Below are 21,927 nucleotides of genomic sequence, written 5' to 3'. Positions count from 1 at the left end.
GGCATGCACGGGGGCCTGAGCGTCATCGGCACCGGCTACCCGCAGGCATCGGACGGCAAATCAGGGGCACTCTACTCGGAAGGCTTTATGGTGAGCGTCACGATTGCTGCCCGTGATTCAATTACTCTAATCTAATCAACTAAATACCAACAAAAACTAGCTCATGATACACCATCCACACGATTTCGCCGTCGAGGCGTCTCCACTTACCTTGATACGCTTGGGTAAGGAGACGTTCGTTAATGTTCTACCGACGGACTCGCGCTGCTCGGAGCAGGTCCTAGCACTACCCCAAAGCCAGCGAGATTGTATCGTCGGGAGCGACTTCAGTCCGCCGATCGAAAGGTACCGCCAGCCAGCATGCACGCTCGAATGCTTGCGGAACGAGGTGCACCGAAAGTGCGGATGCCATCCGTTCCATCTGCCCCGACCGATGGTCGGTCGTAATGGACAGGCATTAGAAACTGCACTGTCTCGATTCAATGTGTTTGTAGAAAATTACTGTAAGTTTATGCGAACAACAAACCACCAAAATCAACTTTAAACAGCTAGGTAATACTGTTTTTCCTTTTTACTCACGACAAGATATGTTTAAAAGATTGCAATGCAATTGCTTACCGTCGTGCAGTGATGTAACGTACAAAACGGCCTCGATTGTTTCCAACTTTTCTGCCTACAACTTTTCGATTAATCCGTTTTAGTGAGTACTTGGCCGTGAAATATGCGATGCAGCGCCGCATCATTGAACGTTTGTGGTTTTTCTTTCTCTCAATTCTAGTAAAGAAACGAATCTCACTGATTTTGAGTTCATTTTCCACATCTTTATGAGCAATCAGGTCGTGGCAGCCAACAGAAGAATTGTCGTTGTGTCGTGGATTTCGCTTCTGTGTAAGTATTAAGCATTGGCAACGATTTTGGAATCCATTTCGAGCACCTTCAGACCCACACGGATGGCAAAACATCTTACAAACTAAAACAACAACAGCAGTAAAATTGAGCGTCCGAATATGGGGTCTGTATGGCTACTACGATCGGATGCAACACTCGCTGCCGTTATCTGAAGTATACCATCCCAGGTTGAGAAGCATGTTGACTGTATTTGTGTGTATTTTTTTTTCTTTCTGCAGCCAATCTTGGTGGAGCATTCAGCTTGTGTCTTGGCATTAGCGTTCTCTCATTGTTTGAAGTGTTGTTTTTCTCTATTTTTCGTTTGAGAAAAATGTATCACAAACTAAAGCAGCGCCAGGAGCAGCAGATCAAGCTTGTTGCTCCCTTCGCACGGTTGCAGAAATTTTGAACGCAGGGTTTTTTGTAACGGTCTTAATACAATGTATTGTTTGTTTGTTTGTTATTTTGCAAATAATGATTCAACAGTTTTTATTTATATTTAGATTGTACTGGTATTAACGTTTATTTTGTGTTGTTACAATTTTCGTTTTGGTAAGAAACTTTACCAGCAAATTCTTGCATCGCATCAATGCCACTAATTTCACACTACACACTTTATATGATGAGGTAGAGTATTTATCATTGCATATCGATTAACAATTCTTCTTGCTTGGAAAGAAACACAAACGAACATGATTTGTAGTGATTGTTGTGTGGTGTTGTATTTTTTGTTGAATAATTTGTTTTACGTCTGTCAAATAACTACATGCTTTCACGTCACTAACAAACTAGTTTAAAAAAAATATAATCTTAAACTAAACGATCGATTTCCGGTACGGAAGTTTAAGCTGTGAAAATCAAAACAAGGGCCAGTGATGTGTACAACGGCTAGCTAGAATATCTTCGGCAGTTGCAAGCTCTCTGACCTTTTCCATGGACATCAGCTATCAAACACATCCCCCTAAGGTTTTTTTTTTTAATTTTGTGCTGCAAGGTGCACCAACATGTTTTTATTATCGTCCATTTGGTTCAGTTTCGATTTCCAATGTGTAGGGGTTTATTTTTTTGCAAATAATTCTTTTTTTTTTCATGCACATCGCATACTAAATCTAATGAAGTACACCAATTAAGATTTCGGTTTTAGTTTTTTTGTTTTGCTTTTGGTTTCTGGTTGCCTACAGTAATGAATAGTGTTTGGATTTAAATAAATTATCCAACTCAGGATACGCTTTTCTCACTAATACGGCTCGTTATTTTTTTCATTTCTTCGCGTACAAAACTTCTCCTAACTTATCGTTGCCGTCTTAAATCGTCATTGCAATTATTCTCTCAAATCGCTCACTGGTATCTTCATACGATCAAGACATTATTAGAACAATGGAACAATTGCCAGCAAAACACAAAATTGTGTGCAAAATTGATCCATTATTCATGCCACTGGCAGTGGGGCGAGGATTGACACTTGATGGTAGGTATGTCGTCTACAGCAGCATTGCTTCAAAACCCTTTTCACACATTACCCTTACTGTGTTTGTTGTAAGGTGCCGTTTTTTAGCTTTCTTCACGCAGTTTTTTTCTTCACTCTTACGTAAAATGTCGACATTCAAGATGCAATAAATAGTGATGGGGTGTGATCGGATCCGTATGCTGTTACTGAAAGAAAGATGAAAAAAAATAAAAACAAACCGTGATTAGTGCAGTGCATTGAGATCACGAACAGGCGCCTGCATCCGTTATCAGCGGGCTGATTGTCTGCCTCATTAACTTCACTCACAATCCAAAACTAAGTTGCTGTCTCGTTATTCAAGGTCAAGGTCATTCAGAGACAATCACATGGTGTTGGGTTATATACGCTTGATACTCACATAATACTTTCAATAGCCAAGCTGCTAGCAACGCGCACGCTTCTTGCCGATAGAAGGAAAACGTGCGAAAGCGTGAGATGGTGTAGGCAGATTTTCTTTGCATCCTCGTTGTAGCGATATACCCCCCTCCCGAAATAGATCACACGACAGCAAACATCTTTCGGTTGTTGTTTTGTTGTTTGTTTAATAAGACCGAATGGCTGGCGGCACGGTAGCACATTCCTCGCTGAGCGTTTCGTCAATGACCGGACGGTAGTCGATGGTGACGTTACGGTGGCTGGATCGATCCACGTCAGCGTATGTTTACGCCAGTGCTCTTCCACGGCTTCTTCTGCTGTCCCTCGAGCGGCTTGCTAAAGTCCTGTTGTGGCGGAAACACGAGTGAAAAAGGAACAAAGTGTAAGAAAACATTACGTCGCAGATAAAAAAAAAACGCGTAAAAAACAAAACAAACATCATGCGTCGGTAACACCCAATTTCTACCGGTGGTGAAATTCGTGTGTTGTGACGACATCATGTCTCATTTTCACCGATAACAAAGACCAGTAGGGAAGGTGTAATCACGTTCCAAATGAAATGCGTCTTAACGTATTAAAATATTTTAACCTTTGTGTACATACATGGATTTTACTTGGTTAATAATTAATTTAAATATTTGATTATGACTTTCGGTTGACTTTTACACTTTTCGATAAGCACCATCGTTACGTTTCAATTAACCGAATATTTGCATTGTTTGGGTCTGTTTACTTACGTATTCGTCGACACGCTGTTTGTAGTCCTCACGAGCATGAGCACCGCGCGATTCCTTACGGTTTTCAGCAGCGACGATGGTCATGTTTGCGTTCAGCAACAAATTCTGCAGCTCAAGCGTTTCCACCAGATCCGAGTTCCACACCAGCGACCTGTCCGACACTTTCACGTCCTTGATGGTCTTGTAGATGTCGCCCATCTTGCGCACGCCCTCCTGGAGCGTTTTCTCCTCGCGGAAAACGGCAGCATGCGTCTGCATAGTCTTCTGCATATTCAAACGCAACGTCGATGTCGGCACCTGTCCGTCGGCGTTACGCACCCAGTCCAAGTTGGCAACCGATGCTTCGCCCGCATTCGGCTTCAGATCCTGCACCTTCTCTCCAGGACGATTCTCCTCAGCGATCGTTTTGGCGCAAGCACGACCGAACACCACGAGATCGAGCAGCGAATTGGCACCGAGACGATTGGCACCGTGCACCGAGGAACAAGCGGCCTCACCGCACGCGTACAATCCGGCACAACACGATCGGCACCATTTTCCGTGGTCAGCACCTGGCCCTTGTAGTTCGTCGGTACGCCACCCATATTGTAATGCACAGTCGGCAGTACGGGAATGGGTTCGCGGGTTACATCAACGCCGGCGAAAATCATTGCCGTCTCCGAAATGCCCGGCAGACGCTGGGCCAGCTGCTCTGGGGGCAGATGGTGCAGCTGCAGGTAGACATGATCCTTCTCCGGGCCGCAACCGCGTCCCTCGCGGATTTCGATTGTCATCGAGCGGGACACAACGTCACGCGAGGCCAAATCCTTCGCCACCGGCGCGTAGCGCTCCATGAACCGTTCACCCTGCGAGTTGATCAGATAGCCACCCTCACCGCGGCAGCCTCCGTGATCAGGCAACCGGCACCGTAGATGCCAGTCGGGTGGAACTGCACAAACTCCAAATCTTCCGAGGGCAATCCAGCGCGCGCCACCATGGCCGTACCGTCGCCGGTGCAGGTATGCGCCGAGGTGCAGGAGAAGTACGCACGGCCGTACCCACCAGTGGCCAGCACCGTGTTCTTCGCACGGAAGCGATGAATGCTACCATCCTCCAGGTTCATCGCAATCACACCGACACACTCGCCGTTCTGCATCAACAAGTCCATGGCGAAGTATTCGATGAAGTAGTTGCAGTCGTAGCTGAGCGACTGACCGTACAGCGTGTGCAGCAGCGAGTGGCCGGTACGATCCGCAACGCAACAGCAGCGATGCGCCTGTCCACCCTTACCGTACTTCAAGCTCTGTCCTCCGAAGGCACGCTGGTAAATCTTGCCGTCGGGCGTGCGGGAGAAGGGCATACCGTAGTTTTCCAGCTCAATGACCGCTTTCGGTGCCTCGCGCGTCATGTAGTGGATGGCATCCTGGTCTCCCAACCAGTCGGAGCCCTTCACCGTATCGTACATGTGCCACTTCCAGTCGTCCTCCTCCATATTACCCAGTGCGGCATTGATGCCACCCTGGGCGGCGACGGTGTGGGAACGGGTAGGGAACAGCTTCGTAATAACGGCAGTCTTGAATCCTTCCGCAACCAGCCCAAAAGCGGCACGCAGTCCTGCACCGCCGGCCCCAACAACGACCGCATCGTAAGTATGGTCAACGACGGGATACTCTCGCGAAATGGCATCCGGGTTCGATTTAGCATTATTCTGTCCAACGGTGAAATGCAGGTTGCGCTGTGACGTACCAGCAGTCAAGCCTCGAACCTACGCGTAAAATGATATCGAAACATAAGCACGAAATTAATAAAAATAAGCACACCAGTGTACTTGGATTATCAAAACAGCCAGCACCAGAGCAAAGATAACAAAACTCACATAACCTACAAACGAATCGAGAAACGGAATGATCTGGATTGTTTTAGTTGGCTTTGCTACCTTGGGTACAGGGGTACGGGTACACCAACTGGAGGATGCAAATTTATTTTAACAACCCCACAATAGGTACGCGTCGAGCACGTTTTCCTTCAGATTCGAATAGATCGCTAATTATTTATCTAAACTTATTACATAACGGCGGGCGCCGACCGCACAAGTTTGTAACCACCGTTATTCTCTGTTGCGAAATTTGCACAACGTTGTGTAATCCATCTCGTGCACAAGAGTAAATCGCACTTGGAACCGTCTCGCGCACGGAAAACGGCCCACATTTCCACTGTGCCCGGTGGTGTAGTTGGTAAACTTTTCACTCCATTCAAACTACTTTCACTTACCGCTGAAAGCGCGTTCTTGGCAAGCACCGTTGGAAGTCGAATCATTCCACTCATCTTGCACCAACTCACAGATGATTGAGAAGTAAATTCACACTGCCAGCGAAAGGAAAACTGCTAATTTTATCTTCCCACTCCGACGCACGACTTCGTGTGCGATTTTTTTGACACCGGGAAGGCAAAGTGGAATCGGAAAAATACGACAGAAGAACCTGTCACACTAAGGCTGCCCCGCACGGTCATATCGGAAGACAGCTGCCAATAACCAAATGAAACCAATCCTTGCAGATGAAGTAAAGTAAAATTTATTAAATGGTTTTATTTTTATTGAAAAGCTTTCCAATCATAAAAATTTCAGCAAATTTTTAAAAAAATATTAAATTAAAAATCTTGATGTCTCTCTAGTGACACCACGATCGAACAAACCAGCTTGACAGCAAGGAAGCGTTTCCGATTGCCGTCACACGAGCGTTTGAAGCGTTTCGCCGAAAGACGATTCGACTGTTTGTTATTTTGTTTATCTTCACAGATGTTTTCTTTCTTTTAGCGCACTGAAATACCATTGAGCAGCAAAATGTTCTGTTCGAAAAATGTCAGATTCCATTCAAACAATCAAGCGCCAGCACATAATAACAATATTCGTACTTTTCTTGTAAGTTGCGAAAAGGAAAACATCAGTACAAGCGGCAGTCCCGTTCCTCAGAACCCGCCGACCAGTATTCTTCTTCCAATCTGATCGTCCTTTACTCATCGGACTTAGTGACGAAGCTCGTCACTTCGCTGTTCGTTGCGTAGTGGATCGGACTAACCTCGCAGGCGCGCCCACTCGTAGTAGTTCATTCATAAGTGTCGTTGCGGTGCATCAAGTCCGCTGTTGTTTGTGGCTGATCGAGCAGCATCCAGTCTCGTATCGGGGAGAAAAACAGTAAAAGCCTCCACTATGGCTAACGAACCTAAAGTGAATCTTGAAAAGCTGTTTGAGCTGGATCCGTACCTTAAATCGCACGAGCAAGAAATTCGGCGCAGGTAAGCTTAACCGGTTCCATTCATCTCGAGCAGCAAATGCGTACGCGCCGGTAATACAACACCCGGTGGCTCAGGAAAAGTGTAGTGTGTCGGCTAAACCGGACGCGACTGTGTAATTTGAAACTGAGCTCAGCTTTTGGCTTCAAATCCGTCATCGCCAAAGGTTGTGTTGTCCAAGAAAGCGAGAGATTTTTCTTCCTGAGCCATCCATCTAATGAATGTCACGCCAAGGTCATTGCCGTTCAGGACGGGCAGAGGCAGCAGCGTCGGGCCGGCAAGTGCCTATGCGGATGCGATCTTAGAATGCGTGCATTCACGTAGATAAGGACAGCATGATACGAAGAAGTTCAACTGACGGTCATCGTCTATCAGTTGTTAAGAAGATTAGTAGCTTTGTTCAAAACAGAGCACAGAACGAGGGACGAAACACAGCCATTTGTGTGAACTTGTTTAATTAAACATCGACTGCACTTAATCAAATGACATTCTTTATCTCTTTTGGCTGCTTACTTAAGAAATACCGAATTCCGTGGATGGATCAAGCGTTTGAACGACCTAGAAGGTGGTCTGAATGAGTTCACCCAGGGCTACAAATATTTTGGTTTGCACATCGCCCAGGACAATAGTGTTGTAGCTCGCGAATGGGCTCCCGGTGCTAAGGAGGTGTATCTAACTGGAGATTTCAGTGAGTAAAATGAACTTTTCGTTGAATGTTTTTCGCTTCAAAATGTAAAATATGACACTTGTAGAATTCTCCCCCTATTGTCGACCTCTACCCGGGCATTGGTTCTCGTTTAGCATTTCCCAAGATGTCTCCTCTAATCGATTCTGATCTGATAAACATGACCTGACACTATCACAGGTTATACTACATCATGTCATTTAGTCATTAGTACACAATAGTGAAACCCATTAAGTAATCTAAAAGCAAAACAAATATTATTGCATGCATGCTATTATCAATTTTACCGTTAAGAATCTATGCAGAACCGTTTTGCGAATGCATTTTCCCTCAACCTTCATTTGATCTTGTGTAATATTTGTGCTTCTTATCCCACTGATGGAAAGAATATTTGGCGCATTGCTCAACAATAAAACGCATTTCATTTGCTTGAGTAATGCTAGCACTAAATATGTGCTCACTTCTACTTTCTTCTCCGCAGATAACTGGCAATGGTTGGCCACGCCGTACGAAAAACTGGCCTTCGGAAAATGGGAGCTGAAGATCCCACCGAACCCGGACGGTTCCTGCGCTATCAAACATTTGTCCGAGATCAAAGTGATCATTCGCAAGCAGGACGGTGCGCTGGTCGATCGCCTATCGCCATGGGCTAAGTATGTAGTGCCACCTCCGAAAGAGCTGGGGGTTAATTTTCAGCAACGTGTTTGGCACCCGCCGGCGCATGAAAATATATGTTCCGCCACCGGAAGCCTAGCCGGCCTCGGGCGCTGCGTATCTACGAGTGTCACGTAGGCATCGCAACGGAGGAGTACGGCGTGGGAACGTATCGCAACTTTGCCGACAACATCATTCCGCGCATCGCCAAGCTGGGCTACAACACCATACAGTTGATGGCCATCATGGAGCACGCGTACTACGCTAGCTTTGGATATCAGGTTACGAGCTTCTTTGCTGCCTCAAGCCGGTACGGTACCCCGGACGAGTTGAAGTATATGGTGGATAAGGCACACGAGCACGGCATATTTGTGCTGCTCGACGTGGTTCATTCGCATGCGAGCAAAAATACGCAGGACGGGCTGAATCAATTCGATGGTACGAATGCTTGCTACTTCCACGACGGATCTCGCGGTGAGCATCCGACGTGGGGTAGCCGGCTTTTCAATTATTCGGAGTAAGTAGCGGTGTTTGGTGTGGCTCCTTCTTTTTCCCCTCTTTCTAATGTTACCTCAATTTCTCCGTCCGCAGATACGAAGTGCTTCGGTTCCTGCTTTCGAACCTTCGCTGGTGGCGCGATGAGTACAACTTTGATGGATATCGTTTTGACGGTGTCACCTCTATGCTGTATCACTCGCGAGGTGGAGAAGGGTTCTCCGGTGATTACAACGAATACTTTGGGCTTAACGTCGATACGGAAGCCCTCATTTATCTGGCAATCGCCAACTATTTCCTGCACGAGATGGATCCGAACGTTATTACGATTGCCGAGGACGTGAGCGGCATGCCGACCCTCTGTCGCCCAACTGAGGAGGGCGGCATTGGGTTTGACTACCGTCTCGCCATGGCCATTCCGGACAAATGGATCCAGTTGCTGAAGACGAAAAGCGACGAAGAGTGGAACATTGGCAACATTGTGCACACGCTCACGAATCGCCGATGGAAGGAAAGCACGGTAGCGTACGCGGAATCACACGATCAGGCACTGGTTGGCGATAAAACGATCGCTTTCTGGCTGATGGACAAAGAGATGTACACGCACATGTCGATCGTGTCCGATCCAAGCCTTATCATTGACCGTGGCATTGCGCTGCACAAAATGATTCGGCTCATCACGCACAGCCTGGGCGGGGAGGCTTATCTGAACTTTATGGGCAACGAGTTCGGCCATCCCGAGTGGTTAGATTTTCCGCGCGTTGGCAACAACGATTCGTATCACTATGCGCGACGGCAGTGGCATTTGGTGGACGATCAATTGCTGAAATACCGTTTCCTGAACGAATTCGACCGCGCGATGCATCACGCTGAGGAGAAGTACCACTGGCTCGACTGCCTGCCGGCGTACGTTAGCTGGAAGCACGAGGATGATAAGGTGATCGCGTTCGAGCGCAACAATCTGCTGTTTTTGTTCAACTTTCACTCCACCAAAAGCTTCACGGATTATCGCATCGGCGTGGAGCTGGCCGGTAAGTATCGCGTTGTGCTTAGCTCCGACGACGCCGAGTTTGGTGGGTTCAATCGTATCGATAAGAATGTCGAGCATCATACATTCCCAGAGGGTTGGGCCGGGCGCCGGAATCATATCCAACTGTATATGCCCTGCAGAACCGCCTGCATTCTTGCCCCACAGTAGATTGCACCGCGCGCTTAAATTGAAGAGCACTATGGGAAACGTTCATCTGGACAGTAGAAAGCGTTATCTATCTGCCGTTTGGCAGTATAGACTGATGGATTTTAGTTAGCTTTCGAGCCCTTGGTTGTTCATATCACTGATACAGTGGCTATACTATAGTCTAAAAATAGAATCAAAAGAGAGCAAAATAAAATAGGCATGCATTGAAAGTGAACATTTTTTATTCTTTCTTCAAACCGTTCCCCGCACAGATCAAAATGAAAGTGTTGGTGTTTTAAGTTTCCCGTTTTTATTCCAGTGTCTACGAAAATCTCATACATAACTTATCCTCTGTTTAAGCTTATCCTTTAAAGCACTGTTTAAGTATTGACTTTATCTCGCAAAGCGTTTTTACTTATTTTACTCTGTGTTGTTTTTGATAATCCATTACCAAAAACAAAAGGTTCGCACAGTGGGCATACCCGCGTAGAAGTATGCATCGCACAAAGCACGTTGTGTACACATTTTGGCAAACTGAAACAAACATACCGTGATCCCGTGACGTTTGCACAACAATGCTGTCCCCTCAGCATAGGAAGTTGAAATCACGGTTTAAAACAGATGTACCGCATGCAAAAGATATTGGGGGGTATAATGATCAGCTTATGTCGAGACGATAAAAAAGCAAAAGAACAGATAGTCGATTTCGTCTCACGATGTTCGTTATTAAATAACTTCAAGCATTTGCTTCTGAAGCTTAAGGCCCTATCATTCGATTGAACCAGAGAGTTCACGTGTTTCATGCAACTGTACACACATGCTTTGCTCTGTGTGTGTTTTTTTTTCTTTTCATTTCGGAAATATGCCATATTTGCGGGTTATTTTCGGGTTACGCTTTTGTTTAATAATACTAGCATTACTTGGCGTCCTTTCCAGTGTTGTCTAGCCCGCTGTGTTTACCGCACACTTCCATCTAATTCTAGATTCGCATGAACACGACCCTCCTGATCTCTTAAAAATCTAAAGCAAATGTCTACATACTATCAAAGATACTGGTGGTGCTGGTTGTTTTGCATGTTTTGTACATTCGCATACAAAGTCATCAGGGGATTATGTTAACAAAACTTACTTTAATTTGCAAACTTATTGTTGACTATTAGACTATAAGCTGTTACGAATGACATGCTGTCAAAATAGTGGTAAAAGCTAGATAGTTTGACGGAAAGCATCGGAAAATATACATTGACATACGCGCTTAAAACAGAAATCGTGAACATGTTTCAACATAACCATACACAAAAGGTTCAACCTTCTCCATACAATGCTGGATGAATGTGTCTAACGAAAATTAACTAAAATATAGATGCGGCATTATTTGTTTCTTACAGCAATGGCGCCTTCTGGCTAGTATTCTGGCTGCGCTAGTTTTTTGTCATAGTAGTTTGATCACAAGCCAGGAGAAGTTGCTTTTCAATTCTTTTGTAATCATTAAAAAAATAATTCGTGACATTTTCTCTTCCGGGGTTTTGTTTATGTTTCACGGATTACGCAATAATATGATTAAACCACCCAACAAATTACATTGTGCATTTGGAGATGCTTATAATGACCCAACCAGGACGAAGGGTCACAGATTTGCTGCACCTGTTTACAAGGGGCCATTTATGATAATTTTATTCGTAATTCTTTTTGATCATTGTTTCAAATAGGAGGAGAATAGGAAGGTATGTGTAGCTCTGTAAGCCCCCTGGTACGCAACAATTTGTGTTATGTGTACGTGAGCTTATGTCACCGATAGCATCATAAAGTGGAAATATCTTACCATCCTTATTTTAACCCGCACTTGCAAAAACTTTCTCTGAAACATGTTCTAAAATTCGGAAAGCATCGTCTATTTCCTTTTCCGTTAGCAAACGATTAACCGTTAATCGAATACTTGGCCTTGGGCAATGCTTTTCCATGGTTTCCAAATATTCTGCCGCTATCACCGCCAAACCGTTGTCGATGCACTGAAATAGCCAGACCAGAAAGGGTTTATTGCATTATTAAAAATAAAAGCATTTTCACTTAATGTAATTGCTTTTTACCTCAGTAGATATCTCGTCCAGAAGCATCTTTTCATGCACCCAGCTTTCATGTTTGTGTTTTAGATATAAATGCTTCACTGGAGATAGTGGATCACCTCTTGATTGGAAGTGTTTCAGTTGAGAAAGTTTGCTAAAACACGCAATTAAGAAGGGTAAATATTTTCACAGACCATTGCTTACAACCACGGAACACTTTTTTTAATTTCAAATACATACTCTGAAACCATTCGACAGCGTTCTCTTAGTTCCACGAATATTCGTGGGTTGCTTTCGAATCGATCCAGCGCACTGATGGCAGCCTGTGCAAGCAAGGGTGGTAGTGAGGCAGAGAAACAATACCCTAATCCGGAGAGCCGCTGATGCTCCACGATGAACGAGGAACCGGCACAAAAGCCACCGATAGTTGCGGCTGACCATTCTAGCCCAGCCGATACCAAATCAACCTCCGTTTTCTGAAGTCATGTAACATGAGCATACGTTAATACATGGCCTTTTTAGTTCATTTTACCCGACGCTTGGGGATCGGATTACCCAGGCTATACTTACATCGACATTGCAGTGCTCAATCAACCCACGTCCACTATCTCCCAACACACCGAAAGATATGCTTTCATCCAAGAAAAGGCGTAGTTTGTAACGAGCTCGTAATTCCACCAACCGAGGCAGGGGGCAAACTTCACCCGTGTTCATATAGATGGCTTCGGCTACCAGAAAACGTCGCGTCTTTTTAGCTTTTGCCGGATTACGCTTGTCTTCAATCTGTTGCTTTTGAAGCAATCGCTCCAAATCGTCCATATCGTTGTGTTTGTAGTAAAAAATCTTGCTTCGTGAAGCGTCCAATCCTTTTTGAATAGCAAAATTAACACACTCGTCACTGTAAACAAAAAAAACGATTTAATACCCCGTTAACAAGAAAAGTAGAGCCGTAATCATTCCATTAAGTGTACATACACGAAAATCAAATCTCCCCTCTTCGAATAGGCCGGTATTGCACTAGCTATAGTGGAAAACGCGTACGAATACACTACAGCTTCCTCCACGTTCATAAATTTCGCCAACCGTTCTTCGAGCTCGAGATGCACATCGACTGTACCGTAGAATCCGCGCGGACCGCAAGAACCGACACCGTACTTTCGCAAGCTCTTTATCGCCGCTTGCTTAATGTCTTCGTCCTCTGCCAGCCCGAGATAGTTGTGTGTGGCCATGTTGATGCACTCTTTGCCATTTACATTTACCATTTTACCGACTGGTCCCTCGACAATCTTTGTTTTCAGCGCTGGATGGTCCTGTGGTACCTCTGCCACGAGTGGTTCCGGTGTCCACCGTGCAAGAATTTCCTCTTCTGACATGGGCATCTTCTTTGTCGTGCGTTTGTAAAAAACTATCCATATTACTCCCAATGCCAGCAAGGCCTCCAATGTCAATTCAAACGGGGAGGACTGAAATTGAATTGAAAAAATCATTAGACCACCGCGTAGATACATCACAATAGCAGATTTAATTAAGCATTATTACCTTCTGAAGAATGTCGTAAATTTCATTGATTATGTACGGTGTGTTAACCATTTTGTGCGTTGTTCCAATACTCGTTACTTGACCCGCAATTGGTTGTGAGACCCGTTGTTAGCTAACAACCAGCACTCCGGGTTAAATATCCACCGTAACTCAGCGATTTCAGTACGGACGCTTGGTAGAAGATGTCTGGAATGGAATATTTAAACAAAAATGCACGGATTAAAAGATATGTACAAGTATTACGGTACGAACAAAAAAATAAACTGAAGAGCATTCAAGATCAACATCAGACTATGTCAATTAGCGTCATTTAGTCAGGGATGTTGACGGTGGTGTGTGTACCAACAACAAGCAATGCAAATTTACTTTGTGTACAATGAATGCCAGAGCATCGTAAGTCTAAGGATCGGTGGATGCTATTGGACGTCCGTATTCGCTGGTAAATATGATGGCAGACTTAACATAGCCACACATTTAAGCAACACATAGCAAAGACGTAAAGATAGGAAGGGTGGCTAATCTTAATGGCTGATTAATTTCGACGTCAAGTGACGTAACATAGTAAAGAAGTTCCCCCTGCTTGCACGAATGTGCAGCAACTTCCCAATCTGAATCACTATGTAACACATCATGCAATAAACCGTCCCCTTTTATCAGCGGGATAAAAGAATGCGATACGTTATCAATACAAAAAAAGAATATCAAAATTTATAGCATCACAGCGCACTGCTAAACCCACACTACCGCATACAGCGAAGCTGGCAATACAATTGAATATGTCTGTTTAGAAAATAATAAATTTAAATGTTAAATCACTACCACCATTTATTTGAGAGAAGGTTTTCAGACTGTTACCGGTACATTAGCCTACCCAAGAGTTCGGATTTGTGCCTATGTTACTACATCGCGTGAGCCGGATAACAACGATAGGGTTCATCGTGTTGTTCATCGCAAACATGTAAATATACACAGGAAGTGGTCAGAACTCGGCAAACTCGTGACATGATGTTGTACTGTTGAATTTTCTTTTTTGCATTTTAAATACATTTTTAATTCGGTCAGTTTTATGGAGTAAGTCGGCTTTTTTGGCTCAGAAAACTCAGCTCATTATCAAACAGCAAAAAAAAATCGGTTACCCGCTCTTGGGTGATCGTAATGGCATTCGGGTTAGTTTCTATTAACCACTGTATCATACACAATTGCTAAATAGATACACAGAATGTGGTTGAATATATTTGTTAGTACTTTTACTATCGGTACCAGTTTGTCACATAAAATCTGCAACAATGTAGGTATCCCCCGTATGTTTTTTTACATATCCATCACTGGATATAACACCTTCTCAAGGTGCAAGTGCTAAACAGCAACAGCTTAGACCATGCTACGGTTTCATTCGTTAGCAAATGTCCGGAGCGACATGTGGTAATTGAAAGTCATAAAATATGGACAACAACAGCAGAATACCACAATAAAACCCTCTTTCTACATTTCGGCTCTAAGCAATACTGGAATCATTGTTGAAACAATCTGCACAATAAACGAGCATTTGTTACAACGTTGGATAAATTAAATTATTTTACCTGTATGTCATGAAAAAAAAATGCTCCTTTTCGTCGGTTGTTCGTCAGGCGATATTGGCGGAGTGCTTAGAAAGAACGGCGTCGCTTCATTTAGTAAGCATACCCGAAAGCATGTTTGGAGCGAAGCGCTTCATTACGGATTTGATCATATCACACTCCTTCATATGATTAAACGTTCGTTAAGATATATCTATTCCAATTAGGCCTATTTGTCGCTGTACAAATACAATCAGACATTCTCTTGAAATTCAACTCATTTATGGTCATGTATTTTTAACCAGAAGATTAGAAACTATAGATAGCATACGATACACAGTGACGAAAGTATGTTAACTTTCTTTGTCACTATGTAACCAACAATCGAGGTTCAATATTCAAACCAAACAAAGCAAAATATTGTTCGTTCCCTTAATTTACCATCGACGTGAATCGCTTTTAGTTAGTTGCTATTCGTGGTGCGTTCGTCGTAAATTCGGGCCACGCAAGTAGACGCGGGTTACCAAAATGAAGCGGGAGAAAGTTCGAACAGTTTGCAACAAAATCGGTATTGCATGAACGGTTCGTCAAAACAAACATATTTATATTGTCTCTCAAAATATGCTGCCGTTTTCACGCCGGTTAGAAATAAACACAACGGTATCGTTTCATTTAGAAAGCATTCTCAAAAGCGTGCTTGGACATTCATTTTTTGTGTATTTCACAATGTTCGAAATGCACGATGTTTACGGTTTTGCAGAATGTTTTCACTCGTTTTTAATCGCCAGCCCACTCGAAATAAGTTAAATGCTGGAACGATATTGAAATGAAAAAAAACTTCCATTCTCTACCCTTGGTTTATCTTTGAGGTCAGCCCGCCCGCCCGAAGGCTAGCCCATGGAGCTTTCTAGACGGGGTGTTGTAATATTCAGTTTGGGGCACCCGGCTGGAAGCAGAGACAGGTGTATTCGTAAAACTGTACGCCTGTTCCCTCTCGTGCAAATGTGACTCATTTCCACCAATCGGGACTCATGCAGATAAGCACGTGAAGCGTTCGTTCGCTCGTACGTTTCACATAGAGCAGCCCCTCTGCGAACATGTACGGCTTCTTTCGATGAGCTGCTTTTTAGACGTATTATGGCCCATCCTGCTGTGTTTAATGCCGTCTAAATTTAAAGTTACATTGCCTTTTCTTCAACCTTTCGCAATAAACTGCTTCATGTTACACCCGCTGGTAGGCCTCTTTTTCAATAAGCATGTTTTCCCTTTTAAATTCAAGGGCACTTAATTGGCGAATGCGAACACTTCTTCACATCATCCGATCCGAGGGGGGAATGATTCACCAAATAATCCAAAACTGATAACACATCACATTACCACGCGCCACACGTTCGGTCCCGCTCTATTGCGGTCACACGTTTACCGGGTCCCCCTCCTGATTTCACTGCCGAACAACTCTACGGAACCCGAGCGAGCGAGGATGCAAGCAAATCGTTCTAGTAGATTCCTGCCCGCCCATGAATAAATCAAAAAATCGTTGATATACTCTATATTCTACATTTCATCCAGTCACACACAATCAAAACTTCGATTGCGCTCACGCACCGCTCACACCATAATATTCTACTGCAGTGTTTTATCCACTTGGTCGACCAAAGTAAAAAAAAGACACGTAAACCCGCACACCCGGTTATGCTAGTGCCGATAAATATCTGGTCTTACCCAGTACTGTAGAAAACTAGCATTTACTAGCGAGACCGTGATTCTTTTCACGTTTTCCGCCACAAGAGATGTTCTACGCCAGCATCTGGTGAAAATATGCACGACCTTTTTTTACCACAGCTCCGCGCCCGAAGAAGAAATTGCTAAGCGGTGTCACATCAGCGGAGTCGGGCCTGAAACTATCCAGTGAGCAGATATTTGACACGGCACGTCATTTCCTAAGGTAGCGGTCACAGCTCCAACGTGTGTTCGATGAGTTTTGAGGTAAATGAAAGCCATGAAAGCCATTTAACCTTTAAGTTGGCAACCGGATACCCGGTATTTTTTTCAACTTCGAACTGCAATAACTTTTGATTCATTGCTTTTATTGATCTGAAATTTTCCGTAGCCTACCAACTTTTAATTTATGATTTTTTGGTGCATAAGTTGTAATTTTAAACAGCCTGTAAGTATTTTATTTTGATTTTTTTTTAACTTTACCACGTAAGTTGGCAACCAGCATACCCGGGTATTCCATACATTTTGTATGGAGAATGACGTTCTTCCTCTTTTAGTATTGTGCTTATTTTCGAGTCAAATTCAAGCGATTCCAAATTTCGATTTGACCGTTATTTTTATAATAAAATGAAAAAACTTAATGAATAAATGAAATAGAAGAGAATATATAGTCGATATTACTTGCTTACAGCATTAAAATATAGAAAGCATTGTTTACCTATGAAAATCGTTTATTTTTTGCATCGAAACGTGTGGAATACCCGGGTATGCCGGTTGCCAACTTACGTGTGTAAATCTGGTTGCCAACTCTACGGTTAAGCCATTTAAGGTCTGCGGGCAGCATTATCGTTTATTTTCATTCATTTTTTGATAAATTACGCTCATTCAAGGAAATGCTTTTGTCAAGTTCAATTTTTAACTACTCAAACAAACATTTTACTGTTCTTTATTTGTTTAAAGTTAAACAATCATTTATTATCACAATTTTTGTTAAGTTCAGTTTTCCAGAAAACCTGAAATATTTTTAATTACTTAACTTATTTAAGGAACAAGTCAATTTTATAATGTCATTAAAAATCCTGTTTTTTTTTTCTTCAAATATAGCTCCTGATTAGTCGAGGTTTATTTACTAGCCGTGTTGAATAGCTAATCAACCTTGTGATTGTGCAACAAGGACAGAGTGTGTTGAAACCATTATCTGCCTCTTTTCAACCCGAACTGTCGGGATTGTTTGACAACAGCCGTGTTTTGTTCATTTATTTACCACTCGAAAACTGGAAACTACCAAACTATTGCAACAAAGATTAGAATTCCCTAAAAGTTGCCGATTTACAGCACGATGGCGGATAGTGATGTAGAATACGATGCTTCCAATGTGGAAATTGAGGAATTGGAGGTGGATGAAGTTGATGAATCAGATCTATCGGAGTTTGTCGAAGTGCAACAGCATCCGGCGATGGTGCAAACCGGTTCGTATAATGCTCCCTCCACTTCATCTGCCGGTGGGAACTCTTCCGCCCAATCGGAATCGGAAACCGACGATGAAAATACACACCAGCGAGAGGTTTTGATCAAGAAGCTTGTTGCACGGGAAATTACATTCTCCGAGTATCAGGCGCGCATGCAGCAGGATGACGACCTGGATGACGAAGATGCCGAGGTTGATCAGAGTCATAAGAAAAAGACCACTTTCTTTCAGGACTACAGCAATGCACGGCGTGATGTTTTGAGAGGTAACTTGCAAGGATCTCCAAGAACGGAGGGCAAGGTGACATTGCGTCGCCAGCGACGGTTTCTTCCAGCGGCCCTGCAAGGTTTAATGGGGCAGGCAAACCTTTGCTATGCAAGGGGTGACGTGCGCACGGCGGAAGATCTGTGTATGGAAATTATCCGACAAGTTCCGTTGGCTCACGAACCATTCATAACGCTCGCACAGATACACGAGATGGACGATCCGGAAAAGTATCTGCAGTATTCGCAAATTGCGGCCCACTTAAACCCTTCCGATGCGGAGCAGTGGGCACGTGTGGCGGAAATATTTATCGACCGCGGCGATATTGACGAAGCGCTGAAATGCTACACACGAAGCATAAGAGCCAATCCGAAAAATATCGACATGCGTCTAAAGCGAGCACGTCTAATGGAGACAAGAGACGAAAAGCAAGCGTTCAAATACTACTACAACATGCTACCCTTTATCCCTAAGGAACAGGCCGATTTTCTTATCAGTATCGCCAAACGGGTGGCAGAAAAATTCCACAAGGAAACCAACGTCAGTGCTGCGCTGGATGCAATGCAGCAGGCGTACAGAACGGCCAAGGAGAAGTTTAACATGGAGGACATTAATCTGCTGGTTGAATTGTTAATAGCCAACGGTCACTACCGTCGAGCGTTAGATATTCTAGCAGTACACGCCAACGTAGAACTCCACAACTACGATATGGGAGCTGCTGAGGGAACCCAGCTGAGTCCTAATTTTTCCATTGATATACCGGATGACATAGTGCTCGATCTGCGTACGAAGCTAGCAGTCGTGCTTGTGCATCTGAAGTGTGAACAGTGTTTCGATAAAGCCATAGATGACATTCTGACACATATCGATCCGGAGAACGCTGGCGATTGCTATCTGGATGTTGCTGAAGCGCTGATGAACGAAGAACACTACCACCAGGCTCTTCGGCTGCTGGTGCCATTGATTAAGAGTAAAAAGTTCTCGCTTGCTGCAGTCTGGTTGCGGTACGCTGATTGTTCGCGATGCATAGAAAACTACGATGAGGCTATTGTCGGATATGAGAAGGTAAAGTACAACTGCATCTCTCCTTTTCAGACCTAATTGTATGTCTTGATTGTAGGTGATTTCCCTTGCGCATCATCTAGACGCCCGGTTGGCGCTGGCTGCTTTGCTTAAAAAGCAAGGCAAATACGATGAAGCACTGCAAGCACTGGAACAAGACCCAGACAAAGAATATCTCGATCCCGAGGTACTGCATGAACGATGTCTGCTGCTGCACGAAGTAGGTCGCTACCAACAGTTTCTAGCGGCCGGTTTTATGCTACTGGCGCGTCATTGCTATCAGATCCGGAAGCGTCAAGATATTGCGGTTCCTATCGCATGTGAAATATCATGAGTGTAAAGATCGGACTCCTGGCGAGGGTGTTCCAGATTTCGTAACCGGGAACGATTTGTCGGTTGAGACTGAGTGGGAACTTGTGCTGCGCTTACTGACCGTGGCTGACGAGCTTCGCGACTATACCTACTACATGAAGTTGGTATTTACCTTGCAGACCTCGAAGCGTTTTTACAACTATCGACCGGAACTACAGCAGCTTGCATTGACGGCGTGCATTTACAATCGCGATCCCACCTTTGGGTTAAACATTATTCGTGACCAAATTCGTCCGTTGTTCAACTTGAAAGGCGATGCATTCGCAGCAAAGATCAACCATCCACAGCTTTGGAATTTGTTCAATTTAGTCATCTTTATCAGTGGCGACGTACGGTATCATCGCTATTTGGCAAGGGTTTTCTTCCGCTCAGCGGGCATCGGTGTCTATCCGAAGGTGCTGATAGCAAACTATCATCTCAACTGCTCTACCTACAAGTATGCCTTAAATGAGTACAACAAAATATACCTCGTTACTAACGATCCACTGCACGCGATGATGATTGCCGTTACGTTGACACAAATTGCGTGTCAAAAGTTCACCAACAAGAAGCAATCGTTGATCGCACAGGCAAACGTGTTTATGGAAAAGTATCTCACCGGCCGACCGGAAGAATTACGCCACGAAGCCTTTTACAACTTGGGCCGTATGTATCACCAGTTGGGATTGCTGCATCTAGCGGTCGATTACTATAAACGGGTACTGAGCTTTGACAGTGCAGTTGTAAAGGAAAATCCGCAGTATTTGGACTTAAAGGCTGAGGCAGCGTTCAATTTGAGCTTTATCTACAAGCGAAGTGGAAATTATGAGCTAGCTCGTAAATATCTATATGAATACATACAAGTGTAAGCGTTACAACTATTTCTTTTGTAAATAGAAAAATATATTAATTCCAATATTTGTATTCGTGTAGTTTGAGTTTGCTATCCGTTATCGATTGATTGATTACTTTCAACAAGCTAAATCTCCCATCGCAACGATCGCACTGCCTTATGTTTCATGCTGTGGCTATTTTTTTTTAAATCTAGTTTTCGGATATTTTTGTCACATAATACCACCAAAAACTGTTTGTTATTTTTTATTGAATTCGTTAAAATATTAACACTTGATTTATCTATCAGAAGTTCCAGTTTCGAAATTATTCAATATCATCCACAGAACGTTATTTTATTCATGTCACTTCATTTTGTATGATCATTTTCACGACAGTATTTGTCTTGTATAGTTATCTCACTTTGATTAGTCATTAACAACAAAGCTCTAGAAATAGTTTTTCTGTTGATTCCACATCAATTCCCACCGTACTGTAACACGCTGAAAGCATTATTAGTTTCATGAATCATGATCTATTTTAACGAATTTGTATTTGCAAAAGTAGTTTATTATCATCACTTCAGCAGAAATGTGATGTGAAATTTGTAATATTCCTCACAGCTATATATTCTCAAATGTTTTGATTTCACCGTGATGTAATTGACGATCCTCCGTGCTTAGTATTGTAGGGAAGAAAAAGTATAACACGACATAAAAGAATGCAAGGAATTATCTTGGTATGTATTCGGTTTGAAGTTATTAGAAAGCTGATTTAAAATGTTTTAAATAATTTAGGAAGATAGATTTTGTTCAATTGTATGATTGTATTGTATTGATTGTATGATTGTATAGGATTTAATGTGTATTTTCACGGTACGACGGCATAAGCCATATATTCACACCATTTCTCATAACTGAGTATAGATTTGTACAGAATTTGCAGTATACCATTGTAGCACGGATAATCAACAATTACGTTCACTTTAGTTGTCAGGTTTGTTTAATGCACGATTTCCAATCCATGTACTATCATTAGCAAGTGAATTATTTAATAATAAAAACAAAAATACAGAGTTTAAAACTTAATTGCATTGTTAATTATAATGTATAATATCTTGGTGAATTATGGTGAATGTTAAATTTGTTTTAAGTGTGAGTGTATTACATTTCTTCACTTAACAATGCTAAGTCATGAAGAGTGGTAGTAAATGCGGAAACAGATAATTGTATCAACATAGCGTTCTCATTAGCAGTTCTACCTAATATTGGTAGAACAGTGTTCAG

General features: G+C 43.2%; 3 protein-coding genes and 2 pseudogenes across 3 annotated transcripts; 3 read left to right on the top strand and 2 right to left on the bottom strand.

Annotated features, from left to right (window-relative positions):
• Positions 1–3: 3 nt before the first annotated feature.
• On the top strand, positions 4–1,455 carry LOC121601284 (sodium channel protein Nach-like; the record flags this gene model as incomplete). Its single annotated transcript, XM_041930116.1, has 5 exons — positions 4–90; positions 161–503; positions 586–700; positions 779–888; positions 1,128–1,455. Coding segments are annotated over 5 exons (825 nt in total), but the record flags the coding sequence as incomplete, so codon positions are not given.
• Positions 1,456–2,040: 585 nt separating this feature from the next.
• LOC121601279 lies at positions 2,041–5,932 on the bottom strand (annotated as a pseudogene).
• A 366-nt stretch (positions 5,933–6,298) lies between these two features.
• Positions 6,299–10,018, top strand: LOC121601287 (1,4-alpha-glucan-branching enzyme-like). The gene is given in 5 exon segments (XM_041930127.1): positions 6,299–6,780; positions 7,296–7,465; positions 7,944–8,186; positions 8,189–8,633; positions 8,708–10,018. Coding segments are annotated over 5 exon segments (2,046 nt in total). The 5' UTR covers positions 6,299–6,694; the 3' UTR covers positions 9,810–10,018.
• A 616-nt stretch (positions 10,019–10,634) lies between these two features.
• Positions 10,635–16,986, bottom strand: LOC121601288 (serine palmitoyltransferase 1-like). Its single transcript, XM_041930128.1, has 7 exons — positions 16,669–16,986; positions 13,391–13,576; positions 12,827–13,314; positions 12,422–12,749; positions 12,092–12,327; positions 11,876–12,005; positions 10,635–11,797 (listed from the first exon to the last, which is right to left on the bottom strand). The coding sequence occupies exons 2-7, from the start codon at positions 13,439–13,441 to the stop codon at positions 11,621–11,623; spliced, it is 1,410 nt and encodes a 469-aa protein (XP_041786062.1). The 5' UTR covers positions 13,442–13,576; positions 16,669–16,986; the 3' UTR covers positions 10,635–11,620.
• Positions 16,856–20,734, top strand: LOC121601286 (annotated as a pseudogene).
• Positions 20,735–21,927: the final 1,193 nt, after the last annotated feature.

This window comes from Anopheles merus, unplaced genomic scaffold, assembly GCF_017562075.2.
Source record: "Anopheles merus strain MAF unplaced genomic scaffold, AmerM5.1 LNR4000053, whole genome shotgun sequence".
NCBI lineage: Eukaryota > Metazoa > Arthropoda > Insecta > Diptera > Culicidae > Anopheles > Anopheles merus.
The sequence above is the reverse complement of the archived record's forward strand: the minus strand, read 5'-3'. Positions and strand labels throughout refer to the sequence as shown.

Excerpts from the sequence above, each read along its gene's own strand:
- LOC121601288 (XM_041930128.1), bottom strand. The coding sequence starts at position 13,441 with ATGGTTAACACACCGTACATAATCAATGAAATTTACGACATTCTTCAG. Across the intron at positions 12,006-12,091 it reads CGCTGTCGAATGGTTTCAGA|CAAACTTTCTCAACTGAAAC; the intron begins GTATGTATTTGA and ends TGCGTGTTTTAG. Across the intron at positions 11,798-11,875 it reads TGGACGAGATATCTACTGAG|TGCATCGACAACGGTTTGGC; the intron begins GTAAAAAGCAAT and ends TGGCTATTTCAG.